Here is a 19,014-nt window from a genome sequence, read left to right as displayed (position 1 = left end):
CATTTAGAGACTAGTGTAGCTTAGTTCACAGGAACGAAAATCACACAAAATCCATGCCGGTGTTTATTAGGGGCTTTCGGTATCCCCGGGAACCGCTCGGCGGGTTCATGCGCTGCAGGAGGAACCCTCGGCAGGGTTTTAGGGACAAATCCTTACGGGCGCGGGATCCCTGCCCTGGGCCCCGCCCCCTGCCTGCACAAGCCCCGCCCCTGGACCCGCCCAGCAGTCGCGGAGAGGGCGGGGCCTCCCGCCGCCGCCGCTTCCCCCCCTCCCATTGGCGGCGGGGGCTGCGCGTGACCGGGCGGTGCGTGACGTAGGAGGAAGAAGCCGCCATTAGGGGCAGCGGGGCCGCGGCCGCCGGGCACGTTTGGTTGCCGTGTCCCTCTCCAGCCTCTGTCTCCGCGGCCTCGCCGGTGCCTCCCCATCCCCGCCGGCCCCTCTCCCCCGCAGGCCCTCGTCCCGGTGGGCGGCGGCGGCGCCGCGGTGCGGCCCGTTGATGTGAGGCGCGGCTCGGCGGCGGGGCGCGGATGGCGACGGGGGCCGGCGCGGCGGCCGGGGGCCGCAGCTTCTCCTTCAAGGTGGTGCTGCTCGGGGAGGGCTGCGTGGGCAAAACCTCGCTGGTGCTGCGCTACTGCGAGAACAAGTTCAACGATAAGCACATCACCACCCTGCAGGTGCGGGCTGGGGCGGGGTGCTGCTGTGGGGGGTCCCGCTGTTTTTCTCCCCTCACCTTGCGCCTCTCCTCGCGCTGCTGGCTGTGTCTGGTCTGCAGCTTTAGGGGCAGCCCGAGGCACCGCCGCCGCTCGCTAATTGGTGCCTGTCCCCTGCCGAGTTTGCTGGAAGCCAGTTTTCTCTTTATTTTCACGCCTCCGATTCAAGCTTTCAATACGTTTAGGCCTCGTCTCTACTCTGCATACTAACTGCTCCGTTTTTTCCAATTACGTATATGAATGTCTTCATTTGAATCTTGGAAAGTATGATGCAAAAGTAATGTTGTTATTGTAATCGTTGTTAGTTGGCTGATGACTAAGTGTTTCATACGTGCTGCGTTTCTGTTAATCATAGTCTTCCTCGTGTTCTCAAATCCTAGCATTAGCACTATCTGAACGTTTCTGTTTAAAGAGAACAGCTTACACAAAATGGTTTATGAGATTAGGGCTTATGATTTAATAATGGGGAATTTTCTTAAAGCTAAACTGCTTGTCACGACAGCTCCCTGAATTTTGGCTGGATTCTCAGTAGTACTGTCTGTTGTTATAAAGAGCTACAAAGTGATGTTCCACACATGAAATGTGACAGGCTGCCTGCTAGAAAGTAATGAGTTTTTTCATGGCCTACTAGTTAGCGATGGATGGCATGTATGCCCTGGTACAAAATGAACTGCTTGTACTCTACGTGGTCTCAGAAAACATGTCTTGAAGTTCTTTTTGTGAGTGGTATGTTAAGTCTTTCAAGATCTCGCCTTGCATAGGTGGAAGTGTGGATTCAATGTATGCCACTCTTAATATTTCTTTTTTAAAATAAAGAAACAAACCGTGTCCCTTGGTGGACCAGTAGTGGGTTTTGAACTAATTTTGAATTTCCTGAAGTACAGAAGTAATAGTAGGTGGTGCTAAAAAGAAAAGCGTTTTAAGGTAGTTATGTGCCATTCCCGTGCATTTAGGGGAAGCTTCTTGAATTGTGTATCTCAGAAGTAATTAATAGTGAAACTTTCCCTTAAAATGAAAGCAGCATTGTAGATGCACTAGAAGCAGTACTGGAAATGTTTCATAAACAAATAACATAACTCCATTTTTGCTGTGAAGAGGTAAAAAGAATATGATTTAGACTTTATTATCCTGTGTTCATACTCAGGTTTTGGGTTAAGCTATTGGTGGGTTTGCTAGGCAAGGTATTTATAGGAAGCTAATTGTAGCTATCGTGCCACAACTGGTGCTTGGTATGCCACAGAGCTACCTGGTAGCTTGTAGGTGTCAGAGGTGCAGCAGAAGTGTAGCATTGAGCAAACAATCAGTTAAAGTGCATCAAAATGGTCATGTGCAGATGAATTCTCATATCCCATGTTTTAAGAGTAGGTCCAAGTAGATTGTTATGTGGTGATGCTTATGTTTGTTGTTTGGGTTTTTTTGTTTTTTAAATCTGTAGTGGAAAGCCTAAAATTATGAGCAAAAACTGGGTTGGAATACAGACTTGGGTCACAAATATTATAAAACACACTTTTAAATTGCTCCAACATGCTGATAGGAAATGTCTGTAGATAAGTGTGGCTCGAGAGCTTTTGGGTTTGACTGTCTGCAGAGGGGTGTGTTGAGGAGTGGAAGCAAGTGCTTGCAGTTCCTATTGAGCTTTTGTTTCTCCACCGTAACCAGGTTTGTGGTTGCTACCTGTGTCTTTTAACTGACTGCTCATTGTTTATCAAGTTGTTTGCTTTTCTGTTCTGAGCCTCCTTGGCCACATATGCGTCTAACTGATGCATATATAAAATACAATGTCAGTTGCTGTTGAATCTTACCGTGCATCATGTGCACTTGTTAAGTATTATCTTTATTATTTTTATTTCCCTACATCTTACTGTTCTAGAAAAAAAAAAGAAGTGAGTTCTTCCACTATCATTTAAAAGATTAGTTTAAAAATAAGATGAAGAGAAACTAGGGTATCTGATTAAGCAGTGAAGTAACATGTTTGCAAAGCATCCTTTGTTGATTTTTTTTTTTTGGGAGATAAAAGTCTTAATCTGATAAGGTTGCTTTGTTTCATGGCAACAGTTCAAAGTAATGCACCAAATTCCTTTTGTTCCAATAAAGTCAAAATTAGATAAATACTTTGCTCCTGGTCCAGCAAAGGAGTGGCAATGATGAATCATATGAAGAGATCACTAGATATTGAGACAAGAGGCTCTCCATCCACAATAGCTTAACTTAAAAAAGAAAGTATTGCGTAGTGCTTTCTTCCAGTATGTTTGCAACAAAAAAAGGGTGGTGAGACTGGAAACTTCACCTAGTGATGTTATTCTACTGTGAAGTAATTCTTTTTATACCAAAATAGGTAAGCTTCTTTGGTGCTAGTAACAGAAGACTTGGACTAAAAGGGAGCAGTTTCTCCTCCCTACCCACTCCCCTCTCTCAATGCCAACTGGAGTGCACTAGAACCTCCTCTGATCTAGGGGGCTGCTGGGATGTGTTGCTGTAGTTGTGTTAGCATCAATCATGTACTTAAGTTGTTTATGACCTGCATGTTGAAGTGAAGGTAGCTACTGATTCACAGAAGAAAGCATCTACTTAGAACATTGTGGAAAATGCAGGAAAAGTAGGAGTTTTTGCACACAGTTAATATAATTCATATCCTGTAGGTAGACTTGGTGGGGCAGTTAAAATTGGTTCCCATTGTTTGGAATACTGAAGCAAGTGCCCTCATCTTCATACAGTAATTATAAAGATATAAATTGATATCAAGTGAACTGTGCTGGAATTACTCTAATAATAAACCTACTGTCAAACTATTGGGCTTTTTAATTTGGTAAATCCTTTTTATAATTTAATTACTCAGGATAAATACAATTTCTGAATACTGCTCTCTTAAATGTGTGGAGGATTGCAGAATATCCAACCCAAGAGAGCTGCTGATTGCTTTGATGGACTTGGCATAACCTGGAAAAGCTGTCTTGGTTATCAGGATAGCTGGGGGGTGAGTGAAAGACAGTGTAAGGAAGTTCAGTGCTATGTGCAGTGTTTGTATGCCTGACCTGCTTCCATTGAACGTGAAGCACTCAAGGGCAGATGCCACACACCTGCTTTGGTTCAGTGACTTTTGGGAGACTCTCTTCCAACTGTGTCTTCCTTGTGTTCTACTCAAGCCCCTTTATCAGCTCCTGGCAGGGCCTGGTGGGCATACAAAACAGAAGCCATAGAAGAAAATTAAAAGAACGAAAATATTTCCTACAGCCACATCAAAAGATTGGAATTTTAGCTCTTATAATTGCATTATTCTTTTCTAAGCGCCTAAGTATTTTTCAAACCAGTCATAAGACAGTAGAGTCAAAATATGAAAATTAGAAGCTTCGAAGAGTTGTTTGAAATTACTTATATTTGAATTAACCATGTTCCTGTGAGTTTTTGAAAGTCCTAGCAAAAATGAACTGTCATAGTAATTAAAATAATATGGAGAAAAGCTACTGACTGTAAATCGAGTCACAACTCAGACTTGAGTACTTGTAGTACTCAATTCAGTAATTTTTTGGAGATTAGAGAAATTGTTGAAGCTTTTTCTATGTGTAATTACCTAACGCCCTGTAGGTAGTCAAAGGCTTTGATTTTGAGACTTGACAAACTTTAAAATCTTGGCAACTGACTTTTTCTCTAAAGTATCTCAAAATAGAAGCTGAGACTTGCTTATGTGTTGGGTTTTCCCAAATTTCTAAAAACTGCACAGTCCTGCTATTCTCCTTTTTTTTTTTTTTTCTCCCTCACTAACCTCAGAATGGCTTGGAAGGGGTATATGTGAGTTGAAAGGTTAAAAGGTATTAGTCGATTTGTCTTTGGTGTGTTTGCCACTGTGGATGTAAAAATGTTTTATTGATAGTAAATGCACCAAACTTACCCATACCTACTAATTCATGAGCAGAGCCTGCTAACTGTGTTCTTCAAGTATATGAACAAAATAAAGAAGAATGAAGAATTAAATCTGTAGTACAGTATTGATGGTTTCCTCCAGCATGTTCACAAAGCTTTCTGCTCATTACTAACTGTGACTGCTTCAAGTACCAAGTTCCAATCTTGTTATCAGAAAAACCTGCTTGTTATCAGGGTATCTGATAGAGGATACTGTCTCTCCTTTTTTGATTATGGGCCTAAGACTTTAGATAGACTAAAACTTAATCATTACAAATTCATCAAATTTTAATACAAGAGCAATATGATAGCCCAGTGCTAAATACCCTTGTCGCAGTCTCCTGTGGTTATGGATGTTTTTGCAATACAAAAAAGCATGCATGTAGGAGTATTTTAGTGCTGGGCTATATAAAAAATGAAAATCTATATCTGAGTGATAAAAGACAGTATTCCTAGCAAAAGCTGTAGTACCTGAAGGACAGGTTATACTGAAGCAAAACTTACCTATGTAGATAAACCTACTTTAGTTTTTGCTCTGTCAGATAGGAGATATACTTGTGCTATTAACTGGGTCGTTGTCTAAAGGTACAATGATATATCTTTATGGATACAGAGTTCTCTGTGTTTTTAAATATAAATCCCCTTTCTGTGAAAGATTTTTCTGCTCAGAAATTGATTCTCAAACACTTGTGTGGAATTCACATCAACTAAGCGGGTTTGGATTGTTGGTGTTAGGAAAAAAGCAAGCATTGCTCAGATGAGCTTTTCCTTTGAGATTTGCAGTAGAATATTGAGTACTATAGTACAGCAGATCAATAAAATATTGTCAGGTAAGCTTGATTCATTGTGCTTACAATAGCTTCTCTCCCTGTGGCCCAAGTGTTGGTGAATTAAAACTTCTGAAGTTGCCTCCAAGCTTCTGGCTTTTAAACTGTGGTGTAATACAACAAATGAGGAAGACTACTGATGAGTTAATCCTCAGGGACAGCTGTTTGAAAGCCATCAACTGCCTTCTCTAGAGTTTTTAATTAAAAATGAAAAGTTTTCTGATGTTGAGGATTTGTTACTCTTCTGTTAAGCTGTTTGTTACAGGTTGCTTAGAGGGCCAAATCCATTTAATGTACTGTCTGGAAATTTTCCAGACTTTTGACATTACAGTGAGTCTCCTCACTGTAGCCTGAGAGGGTAGTGTAGTATTAATGCTTTAGTTATGTAGAACACAAGGATTGTAGCGATCAGTTCTTTGCTATCTGTTCTTGGAAAGTGTTTGTTTTTCTTCTGGTTTGTTCTCTTTCTCTTTGTTCTTTTTATCAGGCTTTGTGGAGAGGTTTGGGGGAAGGTACAACTTAAAAATGGAAAGGGTTTTTTTAATCATCTCATCTTGGGTCATACAGATGCCAGGGAAGTAGCTGAAGAGCAGCACTCCAGAAAGACACTTTGACAGCAGTTTAGGCTGGTGTGCATTGAACTGCTGTGGTCTCCTGTGTGCTTTCTGGTTGCTTGTGTAGCAAGCTGGTTCAAGCAGGTCATCCAGCCCATGACACTTTCCACACATGTGAGTCTTGATTCTGTGGCTGGTCAGTGCTCGTACAGAGAACTCCTCTTGTGCTGCTGCAATCCAGCCTAAAATAATCTGTGATGAATGTATCAGAAAATACCACTGAGTACTTGTTTGAACCCAAATGCAAACTGAGGTAAAATTGAAATGAAAACTCACTATAATTTAAGGCAGAATAAAAAAGTTTGCCCTTGGTGACTGAATTGTTTGATATAGCATGTTACTGCTAGTCTTTAGAATGGGGAGAGCAGGTTCCTAATGCATCAATACCTTGAGACCCTGTTCTGGTCCATTAAACTTGTGTTAAATTATATTCCCTTTTTAGCTGTCAAATTACAGACCTGGTAACAGAGGTGGTGTCTGAAAATGTGAATCATGCAAGTTTGGAGGAAACTAGACCTACTCAAGTTACTGAAATTAGATTAACCTTGCAATGTGCTCTGGTCCTGTAAAATATTTTCAGAAGTTAAAGTAGTAGAATTCTAAAGCAGCTTTTATACTTATTCTGAGACTTCTCAGCACAAACAAGCAAAAATACAGAACCAAAAAACAGATGAGGGTGAGTTGTAGGCTCACTTCAGCAAAAAAGGGAAAAGTTACAGACAAGCAAACTTGTGAAATACTCGTGTTCCAAGATATTTACTGATAAAATAAAAAAATTGTTTATGGTTCTAGTGTCTTAGTAATAGTGAACTACTTTGCCTAATTCCTACAGCTTAAAAATCCTGTTAGGCTTGTTCCTACCTGAACTTCATAGATTCTTGTGAAATGCTTTGAGTTCAGCTTAGACTTATCAGTGTTGTGAGTTCAGAGTCTTTCCACACAGCTCATCCTTTCCAAATCATTCAGAACAACTGCAAAAAGATGTAGTAAATGATTGGCTTAACTCAAATTTATTTAGAATAGACTGCTGGCAAACTACAGTGAAATTACTAACTGGCTTAATGTTGACTTAGCCTTCTTGCTTACAGAGTCTTTTGATCTGGAAATTTGTCTTTTATTGATTCTGATGCTTTATTATTTTCAAGTCAAATTATGTGTTTGGTGTGTAAAACTTAACTCTAATCTGTTTTGCTTTCCAGGCATCTTTTCTTACGAAGAAGCTAAATATTGGTGGAAAAAGAGTAAACCTTGCAATATGGGTATGTTTCTATTTTTTTTCTTCCTTAGCTAATTAGAATGTTTTTCTGGAAAAAAAAAAGGTTACTTGGGCTTATTATATCACAAGTGTTAAGCATATTTGGAGTTCTTTGAAGTATTGTTTGCTTTGTCTTAAATGCTAACAAGTGTATTTTACATGCAGGATACAGCTGGTCAAGAAAGATTTCATGCATTGGGGCCTATCTACTACAGGGACTCTAATGGCGCTATTCTAGTATATGATATAACAGATGAAGACTCTTTTCAAAAGGTACTGGGCAGCTTTTACATCTGAACTGTAAACTGCTTGAAAGATAATCTGTGATATGTGTAAACAGAAGTCTTCTGTTTTCAGCAATATATAATATTTGCAAATGTAGATCGTGTAATGGAAGTATACAGTTTATTAGTTTTCTTTTGAAGACTGCCTTCCCTGCTATCAGGTTATTCAAGGAACACCAAAGCATTACCTCAGTTTCTTAGAGCACAGTCCAAATAATGCCAAAGTTGTGGGTTTGATCCCTGTATGGGCCATTCATTCAACAATTGCACTTCATGATCCTTGTGGATCCCCTCCAGCTCAAAATAATCTGTGATGTAGCTGTGCAAGTTACCTGTGAAATAAACCTGGACTGTAGCTGTGCAAGTTACCTGTAAACATAAACATGGACTGTTGTCATGGTATGTCATTCTGATCTTTACTGTATAAACCAAATTACTAAAAGATACTAAGTGATGTGACCTTTTATAGATCTGAGAACTTTGAAATTGCAATACGTGATAGTGGAGCCATTACCTCCTCTGTGATAAGTTATTTTTTGTCAAATCCTCATCAAAATGCGTCATTTGATGGCTAGTTATTTTATGGCTCTATTAGTTGATCAGTTTGATCATGTGAGTTTTTTCCACCCTGTGTCACTCTGTGCTACCACTCTATAGGATTTTTCAGCTGAAAACTGGTGACACTCTTTTAAGCAAGTTTGTCTCTGACTTTCAGCAAAACCAGTCAGACTTCTGTGTAGAGAGAAGTGAAAAAGTGTGGTTGCATGGGCAAGGCTTGGGTTAGCAGTGATGGAAATAGTGTGAGGGTACAGATCCACAACAGTTTAATTTATCTAATTTAAATAGTCTGGTGAAGAGCAAGTAAAGTGCTTGTGCTAGCAGTTAAACATTTGTGGCCACCTGCAGAATGATGATGACTTGTGGATGCTACTTCAACTTGTGCCTCTTCATGTGGAGTCCTACATAGTAAAACCCTGTGATACCAAAACATTTAAATGTGCAGAAAAAAAGAGGGAAAGCTGATTTACAGAAGTTACTGCAGAAGTACTACTGGATCATGTAGCCTAACTTGTTTTTAGATTCTTGAAGTGATTGCCTCTCTTCACAATTATTCCCTTAAAATAGCAGTTCCTAAGTCAATGCAGTGATTATACAACTTTCAAACTTTTCATGACAACATACCTTATCATCAGCTGACTCAACATGCTTGTCCCATTTGTTCTCTCATGAAATAAACATCTGTTATAATCTGACCTGAAAAACTTAGTTTAGGTGCCTCTGCTTCTATATTTGTGGTCTGTCAGTAAGTGCCTGTTGATAAAAGATCTCATGTCTGATCTAAAGTGGCCCATGCAGTGAACTTGCTATATTGAGTGTGGTGAGTTATATTTTTGGAGTAATTGAACCATTTTATCTAAGTAATTTGCTCCTAATTTCACCTGTGAAATAAAACCTGCTGAACAAGGGCCATATGTAGCAATCTAAATAATATTTTCTCATCTGTGTTGCTCTAAACATTTTTGCTTTAAGTTTAGAGTAGATGGTTAATCAAGGAAATGGGATGGTTCCACACTGCCTAAGATAATAGTATATCGAGTGAAAACAAACTCACCTCTGTTCTTTTTGCAGGTAAAAAACTGGGTTAAGGAATTAAGAAAAATGTTGGGAAATGAAATCTGTTTATGTATAGTAGGTAAGTCTTTTTCAACAGGACTGAATTGGAAACATCTCTTGATCAATAGCATCTTCCAAATGCTGCTTTGACAGCTTGTACATGTGAAGGGGTGAAGCTTATGTTAGATATTTAAAATTAAACTGGAGCTAGAAGTTTAAGCAGATCACATGGAGGAAAATAAGAGTTTGATTGAAAAAATAAGCTGTTTAATTGTAACTATTAGAAGTGCATGGTACAGACACCTGCAGACTATAGTTTAACAAAAAAATGTACATTTTCCTTCTTTCAAGTACTCAAACTCATGGCTTTTCTCAGTGGCATAGACTAGGTGCTTGTTTGTTTTGATAATTAAATGCTTGCAGGTTGGAGTGAGTCTTAAAGATTGGAAATTTTAATGCAATTGGAATGCAACAGAAGTGATGGGTTTAGATTTAAATCTGATCTAATTATTAAAACACTTCCATGAGGTTGCATATGTGGACATTCTACAAAAATTACCTCTGCAGCACATGGAAGGCACTAATAAATCACAAAAAAGTGCAAAAGGCTGAATTGGGTGGGGGCATCTAGCTGTCCTGATCTCTCTACAGAACTAGCACCTTATAGCATGTAAATGCTTGGTGAAAGGATTCTCAAATCATAGTGTTCTTGAAAGTGAGAGCTGCTCTTTACTGGGACAGCTTGAGAAAATGGAGTACCATGATTACATGTTTGTTTTCTTTTTTGGGTAATTTTAGAGTACAAAGACTTAAAAGATTAACTTGTTTCCAACAGGTAACAAAATAGACTTGGAAAAAGAGAGACATGTTTCAGTGCAAGAAGCAGAAATGTAAGTCACACCTATTACTAACAGAAACAGTCATTGCAGAATTATGCTGGAGTAATAAACTCGTGATGCTGTTAACATAGCAGCCAGCTAGGCACTGCTGGCTTATGCCTGCCAGTTGTTGAGTGTTCTGTTAGTGTCTGAGTCACAGGGTGTCCTGGCTGGCCAAAGTGTAGTTTGAAAGTTGTTTGTGATTAAAGTCAACATTTACAGTTTAAATCCCTTTCTAGACATGAAAATTTCTTAATTTCAGCCAGTGTGCTGCATCAGTTGTGGCAGTTTTAAACACATAACCCCTTTTTTTTTATATATTCCTTTTTTGTGTAAATAAGCATGTGTAGATTAACTCTGAGGTCAGAATAAAACTTCTTATGATCATCTTCTTCCTTCATGTAAAATGGCTTAGAAAGATTGAGTCCTTTACTACAATGAGGCTCCATAACTTCATTTCTACAGGTATGCTGAATCTGTTGGAGCAAAACATTATCATACGTCAGCTAAACAGAACAAAGGAATTGAAGAACTGTTTCTTGACCTTTGCAAAAGTAAGTATTATGTAGTATATTGGTAAGGAGCTAATTCATAAATGCTTCAGGCTTCAGAAATGTTTTTCAGGCCATATAGAAAGTTTGAGTGTTAAGTGCTACTTACAACTGACTTCATTTCAGTCTACTCCAAACCACTTGTGTTCTGTAACAGCTCTGGAAGCTTCATGTATGGATGCTTTCAATGCTGCAAATTCACGCTCTACTCCAAAAATGTCTTGGTCTTTTGTTGGAGCACTGACCGCTGTTCTACTTACCGCGCATAAGTAGTAACCCAAATCAAACTTCATGTTCCTGGTCTCACCACTGCTTGCTTTAAATCCTCTGTTTCATACTCTTTCAAAAATTTTCTTAAATTATGTTGATTACAAATCATAAACTCAAAACTCTAGTGATGCAGATTTTACACGGAAATCTCAACAAATGGTAAAGATCATGGTATGTGGGATGACAATCCAACATAAGCAAATCATCCTATTAGTTGTATTTATGAGATAAAAGACTTTAAGGAAGAGGTCTTGTGCGTTTCTGAAGAGGTAGTTGCTTGGGGTTTTTGAGGGGGTGGAGTTTCTTGTTTGTTTGGTTGGGGTTTTTTTAACAGTGTTACTGATATGGGTGTGTAAATCTAGCTTTTCAAGTTGCTAACTCCAGGACACCTGAGGATAACTACGGTCTCCCTTAGTTACCAGGAGCTTGTGTATGTTGGGTGCTTCAGAAAAAAGATTTCATATGTTCTTGCTGTTATACCATGTGATACCTGAGTACTTAGTTCTGCATAACACATAGGAGAACCACTCTTGCTGAACTTTTCTCTCTGTGCATATAGTTCAGAGAGATTAAGATAGCAGAGTCTTAATGTAAAAATACAGTGGAATGTATCTAATACACATCTTTCTTTACAGGAATGATAGAAACTGCTCAAGTGGATGAAAGAGCAAGAGGCAATGGCTCCAGTCAGTCAGGAATAGCAAGGCGAGGTGTACAGATCATTGATGATGAGCCACAAGTACAGAGCAGCGGAGGGTGCTGTTCTTCTGGATAATTATAAAACTGTGCATCACTGCCCTCTCAATATGAAGACTGCCATATTCCAAGTCACACATTCTTTACCAATGGAGTAATAGAATTAACAGTATTTAAAAATAATCACATGTAACACTGCAGAGACCTTAAGTGCTAAACTAGTGGCGTCTGTGACCAGAGAATTGGCGTTTTCTACAGTGGTTAACAAAGCAATTACCAATGGCCTTTTTACATATTTTTCTTTAATGAGGAATAATATGCATGTAGAAAAGACCTACTTAAAGGCTTCATTTATATTCTTTTAAATCAGATCATTATTTAATAACTTATATACATTGTTGTTGGAATGGTATACGTTTTTGCAGCTCTTTGTACTTTGTGGTAGATGGAATTGTATCACTTCTAAAATGCAAATTGATTTTTTTTTAAATTAGCAGATATCTGAATTAATATTTTTGCAGGGCCTCTACAAGCCTATAACTCAACTACTTTGATATATTCTGTTCATCTGTATGCCAAGCTGATAAAATACATTGTAAATTACATATTAAATATTTTATCTGCTTTTACAGTTGCAGGTGCAGAAATATGTACATCAGTCTTGTCTGTGATCGTGAAGTGAATAAGTCAGTGAAAGATGCAAGCTTTTCATGTGCACTGTTAAATTGCTCATTCTATTCCCCTACCTGAAAGCAGCTTTGTTTTGGGTACATCCATAGCTACAGCAATTCTTTAATCCATTTCTGGCAAGCAGCAGTATTTAGAGTATCCCCTTACTGGAAGAGAATGCTTCTGTAAACTGCTGTTTAACATTGAGGTGTTTGACTTGCAGCTAAAACAGTTGGTGCATGCACATACCTTGCCTCTGCAGTTACTTTGTTCTCTCAGAAGATCCCCAGAAAGTCAAAGCAACCTTAGCCCTCATCTGTCTGGTAGCCAGTAAACCAGATGCATGGGAAACTCTTTAGCTGCTCTAATACATTTGTTTCCAAAGACAGCATTATAAACTATTCATGAGCATATTTTTCTTCCCTGTAGGGCTTGAGTGAACAATTAATTGACATTAACTAGAACTTCTAATTTGGAGTGATTAAATTGAAGATGTGAAACTTGCCAGATGTAGCTGTAACTAAGGGGATTCTAGGCAGAATTGAACTTATTCCTAACTTGCTCTTTCTCTTGTAAAGTGTTTTGAAAAAGCCCATTTAAGTTTCAGGAGGAGGGTTTTCAGAAAAAAAATGTGTGAACTACTGTCACAAAAGAACACAAGTGGTGGTAGCTGAAATTTCAAAATGTTTTGTGCTCTGACTTTTTTTACTTAAGTTGTCATGCTTGGAAAAACAGTAAAGGTGATGTCTATGACAAAGTAGAATATCCTTGGCCTTCCTTTTTCTGAAAGGTAGATTTAGTATTGCATATGAATGCACTGAATGGTGTGGGTATGTTCTGATAGACAAAAAAGTAGTAGTAATGAATTAGTCTGTGTAAGAAGTGTGCTGTCTTCAATCTGATTTTTATTTTCTCTGAAATACTAGAGGGCTTTGATACAGACTGATCCTGGTGCATTTTCTCCTTTCCTGCCTTAACTGTAGTGTAGATACTTTTTCTTAGACCACCATTGCTGTGTTCTTCTGACGTGTTTGTGTGCATGATGGAGAAAGGTGGTCTGTTCGTGGTAGTGAAGATCAAGTTTCTTGGCTGTGCAGAGCTTTGGTGTGAACCTAAAATCTGTGATTATATGTGTCAACATGTAGCAACACTGTTACCTTTCACATATCTAACGACAGCGAGCTCTGACGAAGTTGAAAATCAGATCAGTTTGATCTAACACTGGTATCTGACAATCAGCCTTGTAAGTGATACAGTATATGAAGAGTGAAATTGTCAAGTCTTGACGTTCAAGAATGGAATTGCCTCAGAATAGGAGTTTCAGGTTTTTTGATTCAAATTTAGTTTTTTCCATCTCTGCAAATAAAACCCTGAAGAGCCCAACTTCAACTAGACATAGTTGAAGCAGTGTGTAGAATGTATCTTTCTGCCTGCAGCTAAAGAGTTTTTTAGTGTATTGTGTGGTAGGGGCATCCCATGTGACTTCTGTCAATTACAAAACTAATGAAGGCATGTTGATACTAGCTCTTAAGTCTCTTATGGAATTAAAACTATTACTACTGAAAACTTAGGTGGGGATAAAGAAGTCTACAATTTTGTAATACTAAAAAGGTTCTGGTTGCTATTAGTGAAATATTTTTAAAATAAATTCTCAAGTTACTTTTCTTACTTAAGCTACAACATAAATATTCACAGGAAACATTCCTGTCTAAGCTGTGGTTTGGTTGGACTTGATTTATGAGACTTAAAACCTGTGTTTGCAGGGTATTATTGTATAACTGGATGAAAGTATAGCTTTGTGAAGTCAGGGAAGCTGGTTGAAGATTAGACAGAAGTTGAAAACATGAATTGTTTAGACTAATTTACATAAGACTTCAACTATTCATTGTTAGCAGACAAAATACAACAGTTCCAGGAAAAAGCATCTTTGTCAAAGATACCAAGAGTGTTCTTTGCACTTGATATACAGAAAAGCACAAATAGCTTGGTTTGCTATATTTGAGCAGGATCTTACTCAAGTAACCTGGTAACTAGTATGTGAGTTGTTTTTCAAGAGTCTTGAATCTTGCATTTGATCTGGATTGCCTGGTTTGTACATCTGAAGGAGAACTGTTTTCTTGTTGCTGATTTCTGCGGCTGTAAACAAGTAAGCTATTTTTCATTCTTCTGAGAAGTGAAAGAGAAGAGGCTGCCTGTCTTTAGGAAGTACCTCTGTTGTGGGGCAGATAGCCAGACGCCCACTACAGCATGTGTAAATCAACACTGAGCACACTTCCTCAGGGTGTATCTTGACAGAGATTACTCACATACATACTAAAATAAAATGTAACTTTGTACAATACCTTTCTAAAACAACTTTTAAGTGCTTGCTCACAGTCTTGATGCTGCTACTATGAATACATGAGCTGCCTATGAAACTTTATCACTTGCTGAAATAAAATCCAACAAGCCAAAGTCCAACAGCTTTAATGCAGCAGTATGTATCTCTGCTGGGTGTTATTTATGGACACTGTATACTGCACTTAGACTTTACTTCAGAAGCTATAAAAGATGGGATAGACTGATTCAGACAAGGACACACAAATTCAGATGTATCATATTTGGACATGACTGTAACTAGCTGCAAAGACTGGGAGAGATGGCTTTATTTGGCTAGCAGTGATCTTGCACTTAATTCCAAAATGGGGGTATCCAATGGCCAGATTAACTGTATGAGATGGTCTTTTGAAGCAGTCAATTAATTGAGTGTTACCTTGATTATATTACATGCTTTCAGTGTTCACACATTTTGTGGACAGGTATTTTTGCATTCTACCACATAGAAAACTGCCTACAGTTCTTAAAGAACTTAATGATTAAATTTCTACTTTGGTTTCCAAACAAGATGAAAAAGGCTTTGCAAAAAGGTATGAATTATGGAAAGTGGTTAGATCTCAAATGGAGTTCTCAAAAAAATGTTGGATGCTGTCAGAATGAAAAATGTAAAAATGCAGGTCAGGAATCAGCATAAGCTGAAAGCAGTTAAGTGATATGAATAGTAGAGTATGGGAATAAGAGTTGGAGCCAGCCACATCCCATTTTTCTGCTTTTAGTGGAATGAAAAGGAGAAGTAGGAAAAAAAAAGGAATGTTGGAAAAACTGAGGTTGGTGGTGGCAGGCTGCTGAGTAAGATGCCGAGTTAACCTTTTCTTTGAGTTGCTAGAGAGTCTCAGGAATGGCAATATCGTACTCAGGACTTCTGATAGCATTTCTTGGGTTGTTCCTGCTTCTGTGAAATACTGTTTTTCCTTCATTAAAGAGAATGCAACTAACTTTGAGCAGGCTTTCAGGCACAATACTAACCTGCTTAAAACTTTTTAAATTAGAATATGCTAATTTATTAACTATTTACATTTCACTGACTTTGTTAATCTTAGTCTGCATCATATCCTAGGAGTTTTTCTTGAGAAGTTGGGAAGTAAGTCATGCCATGAGGATAACTTTTACTGCAGTTGTGTCAAGGAGTTGCAGATGATGACCAAGATCCTTTGCACTACCTGCTGTGCAAGCTCAACAAGGTCCCCAAACTAGCTCACTAGTTCTTAACAGTGCTGGGCACTTGCTTCTGCTATTCTTTGGAGCGTTCTGCTCAGCATCAGGTTTTCCTTCCATACAGGCAGACCTGTACATCTCAATGATGTAGCTGTCTAATAAATGTAGGCTTTTTCTATCAAATAACAATGTATACTCTCTGCTCCTACATTTTTGGAGCTGTCATTGGCCCCTGTATTGAGCAGAATGAGATGGAGATGATTTTGAGAGTTGTGGAGAATATGGAATGTTTCTTGTCTTGAGATGGCTTGAAAAGTGAGAGTCCATGAAAAAGTCAACATTATGACAAAGTATTATTCTGCCCAAGATAACAGAAAATAGTTTGGCTCAGATAAATTTTTGCTGTAATATGATCAAAATGATAAATTGCTCTACTTCTAAAGTGAAAACTTATTTCAAGCTGATCTCTCTAGTCTTAATTTTTTTAAAAGACTTAGGTTTACTTTACTTGGCCAAAGCCTTAAATTGAGTGCCATGTTATACAGCCATAAACTAAACTTTGATTGTTGGGAGGAACAGCATACTTGTTCATATTCCACTGGCCAGTTTAGATCTAAGATTGTGTTTATTCAATACCAGGATGTTAAAAGATAGATTAAAACTATTTTTCAGTCTATTTCCACTGCTTTGTGCATTCAGGCAAGTAACATGGATGTGATGCAGCTGCAGGGTCACTGTGAAAAGAGGACTTCTCTTTCTTTTCCTGCTTCTTGGCTGCATTGATGTGTGTTGTTAAATTCCTCCTACAGGGAAGAGTGCTGTGCAAGAAGGGAAGTGCACGTTTGCTCCTTGCTCCTCTAGCTCCTGTAGACAGTGATAGGCACTACAGCAGTAATACCCAGTTCCTCTCAGTTTGATAACCCTTTTTTTCTCAAGTGGAGCTTTTCTTACCTCTTGACAAATAATTCTTTTTGTGTATCTAGTCTCACTGATCCCTTCAAAGGATTTTAATACTTTATTGTAGGTTACCCAAAAGATGTTAATTTGAAAGCATGACAAGGAAGGATAATGAGAAGCAGTTTTGCAGCAGTCTTCCCTAACAATTGGCCATATCCCATCTCTAAAACAAGAGAGAATATTCAAAGTTTAATGGTGAGTCCTTGCTAGCTCTGTATCTGACTCCTGATTCTTGGATATTAGAAGTGACTTATAAGAAATCTCAGTTGAGAGGATTTGAGAGAGCAGGGACTACTTCCTCATCAGATGCAAATAGTTGATACCCTGTGACAGATCCAAACTCATGGTTTTTTTGAACTGTTGAAACTGTTAAATTGCAGGCCCTTCTTCAAGTTAACCATCACTCCATTCTGAAAAGTCAACAAATTTGGGACTTGCAGTGGAAGAGAACAAGTATTTTCTTTTTCAGAACAGGAAACTTTAAACTGACTAATCAGGCTTGTTTTAGTAAAAAGAGAAAAACCATTTGATACCTAAATCTTTAAGTGCTGTCAGTGCTATTTGATCATACAGGCATTATAATCATTGTCTTCCTAGATTTTTCTCATCAGATAAGCTCATTAAGCTTATCAGTGATACTCAAATAGAAAGAAAACATTAGCAGGGCAAATCCAATGCTGAAAAAGATGCAGCATTTTTAAAGTTGAGTAAGTTAACATTGTCAAATGTTATAAGAATAATCTATTTGGCATTTGTGGACAAAAGAAATTTTGTAAAAACATACTAAAAATATCTTGCAGAGGCTTTACGAATGTTAACTTTCCCAGTGCATTTCTGCAGCTGGAGTTCTTAAATACATCTTCATATATTTTATATACCAGTGCATTTACAGGAAGATAGTCCTGTGATAAATTAATGCCAAATGGTCAATTAACTATAAAAACAAGGATTCTTTTGTCATGACTGCTGCTTGATGAATCCTCATATTAAAAGTGAAAATGCATGGAAATGGATCAATAGGGGGAAAAAAGTGTACTGAAAATCAATGTAGAAAGAAAATATTGTCACTTCTTACATTTACAGAATGTTACAGAATTTGAAACTTGATGACAGTGTATAATAAAGTGGAACTGAAAGTTACTGAAACTGGGGGCAGTGACTGAGACCAGAAGTTTTTTTATGTTACATCTATAATATTTCTGAACTCACTTGACCATGATGTGTCAAAAGATGGCTTTAAGATGTCAAACCAGGCTCACTGAGGTTATTGTGAATTATCCTAGCATATACCCCAGAGACTGTAGTGTGAGCATATCCCAGTAAAATAAAGCTTTGACTCTCAACACTGGTCTTTGGCATCTCAGAACAGAGGAAGGAGCCGTTGCAGTTGAACCACATTTATGTTTAATAGTAGCCTCAGGGATGCTGCCTCTATGCAGCAAAACAAAGTCAAACATGGAATCAAGGCTAGGGTGGGGATTTTCCACCAGCTGTAACATGCTGCTGTCCTTTCTCCACCATGAGTGCTTGTTCATGCTTCCCTAGTGAAAGCTGCTGGCTGGCTGATGCTGTGGATTTGAACTGGGTGGACATTGTGAGTGAGAACAGCAAGCAACAGGAAAAGCACAGCAAGATGACAGCAAGTTGCATGCTTCTGCCTTTGCTGTTCTTAGCCCTTTCACTTGCAGTTCTAAGAAGTCAGCAACTCTATCCTACTATCTTGTTACAGAATCTCTGAATGGGTCAGGTTGGAAGGGACCACAGTGGGTCATCTGGTCCAGCCTCCCTGCTCAAGCAGGATCATCCTAGAGTACATTACATGGAATTGTCCAGGCAATTCTTTATTATCTCCAGTAAGGGAGTCTCCACAACCTCTCTCAAAAAAGGTGTATTTTCTAGTAAGTGAGAGTTTTTTTGTTGTTGTTCAAGAAAATAAAATCCAGAGTTTTTTAGAGTAAATGTAGTTCCTTCACAATTAGTTTTTCAAAATATGTCAGCATTTCTCTAAAGGGTCTATATTAAGTGGTGAAGAGCAAGTGTACTACTTGTAGTTACACCCTGCAATCAGAGTCCTAGGGTGAATATTTCAAATAGCAAGAGGCAGCACAGTATCTGATATACCTCTGAAGTCCATCTACTCTCCCACTGTTTTGTGATGTAGAGTAATTGCAAAACAATTCTCAGCTGTAAGCTGTGTCCATCCTGAAGTTGGATTGAGGCTTAAAATGGCTCCAAACAATGGCCTGCAAGGAATCCTTTCA

General features: G+C 38.5%; 1 protein-coding gene across 1 annotated transcript; it reads left to right on the top strand.

Moving 5' to 3' along the window:
* Nucleotides 1-327: 327 nt before the first annotated feature.
* Nucleotides 328-13,022, top strand: RAB21 (RAB21, member RAS oncogene family). The gene is made up of 7 exons (XM_066550004.1): nucleotides 328-674; nucleotides 7,248-7,307; nucleotides 7,469-7,576; nucleotides 9,217-9,280; nucleotides 10,037-10,091; nucleotides 10,545-10,633; nucleotides 11,536-13,022. Exons 1-7 carry the CDS (start codon nucleotides 528-530, stop codon nucleotides 11,673-11,675), a joined length of 663 nt encoding a protein of 220 aa, XP_066406101.1. The 5' UTR covers nucleotides 328-527; the 3' UTR covers nucleotides 11,676-13,022.
* The last annotated feature ends 5,992 nt before the right edge of the window (nucleotides 13,023-19,014 follow it).

Source organism: Molothrus aeneus, chromosome 5, assembly GCF_037042795.1.
Source record: "Molothrus aeneus isolate 106 chromosome 5, BPBGC_Maene_1.0, whole genome shotgun sequence".
NCBI lineage: Eukaryota > Metazoa > Chordata > Aves > Passeriformes > Icteridae > Molothrus > Molothrus aeneus.
The sequence above is the reverse complement of the archived record's forward strand: the minus strand, read 5'-3'. Positions and strand labels throughout refer to the sequence as shown.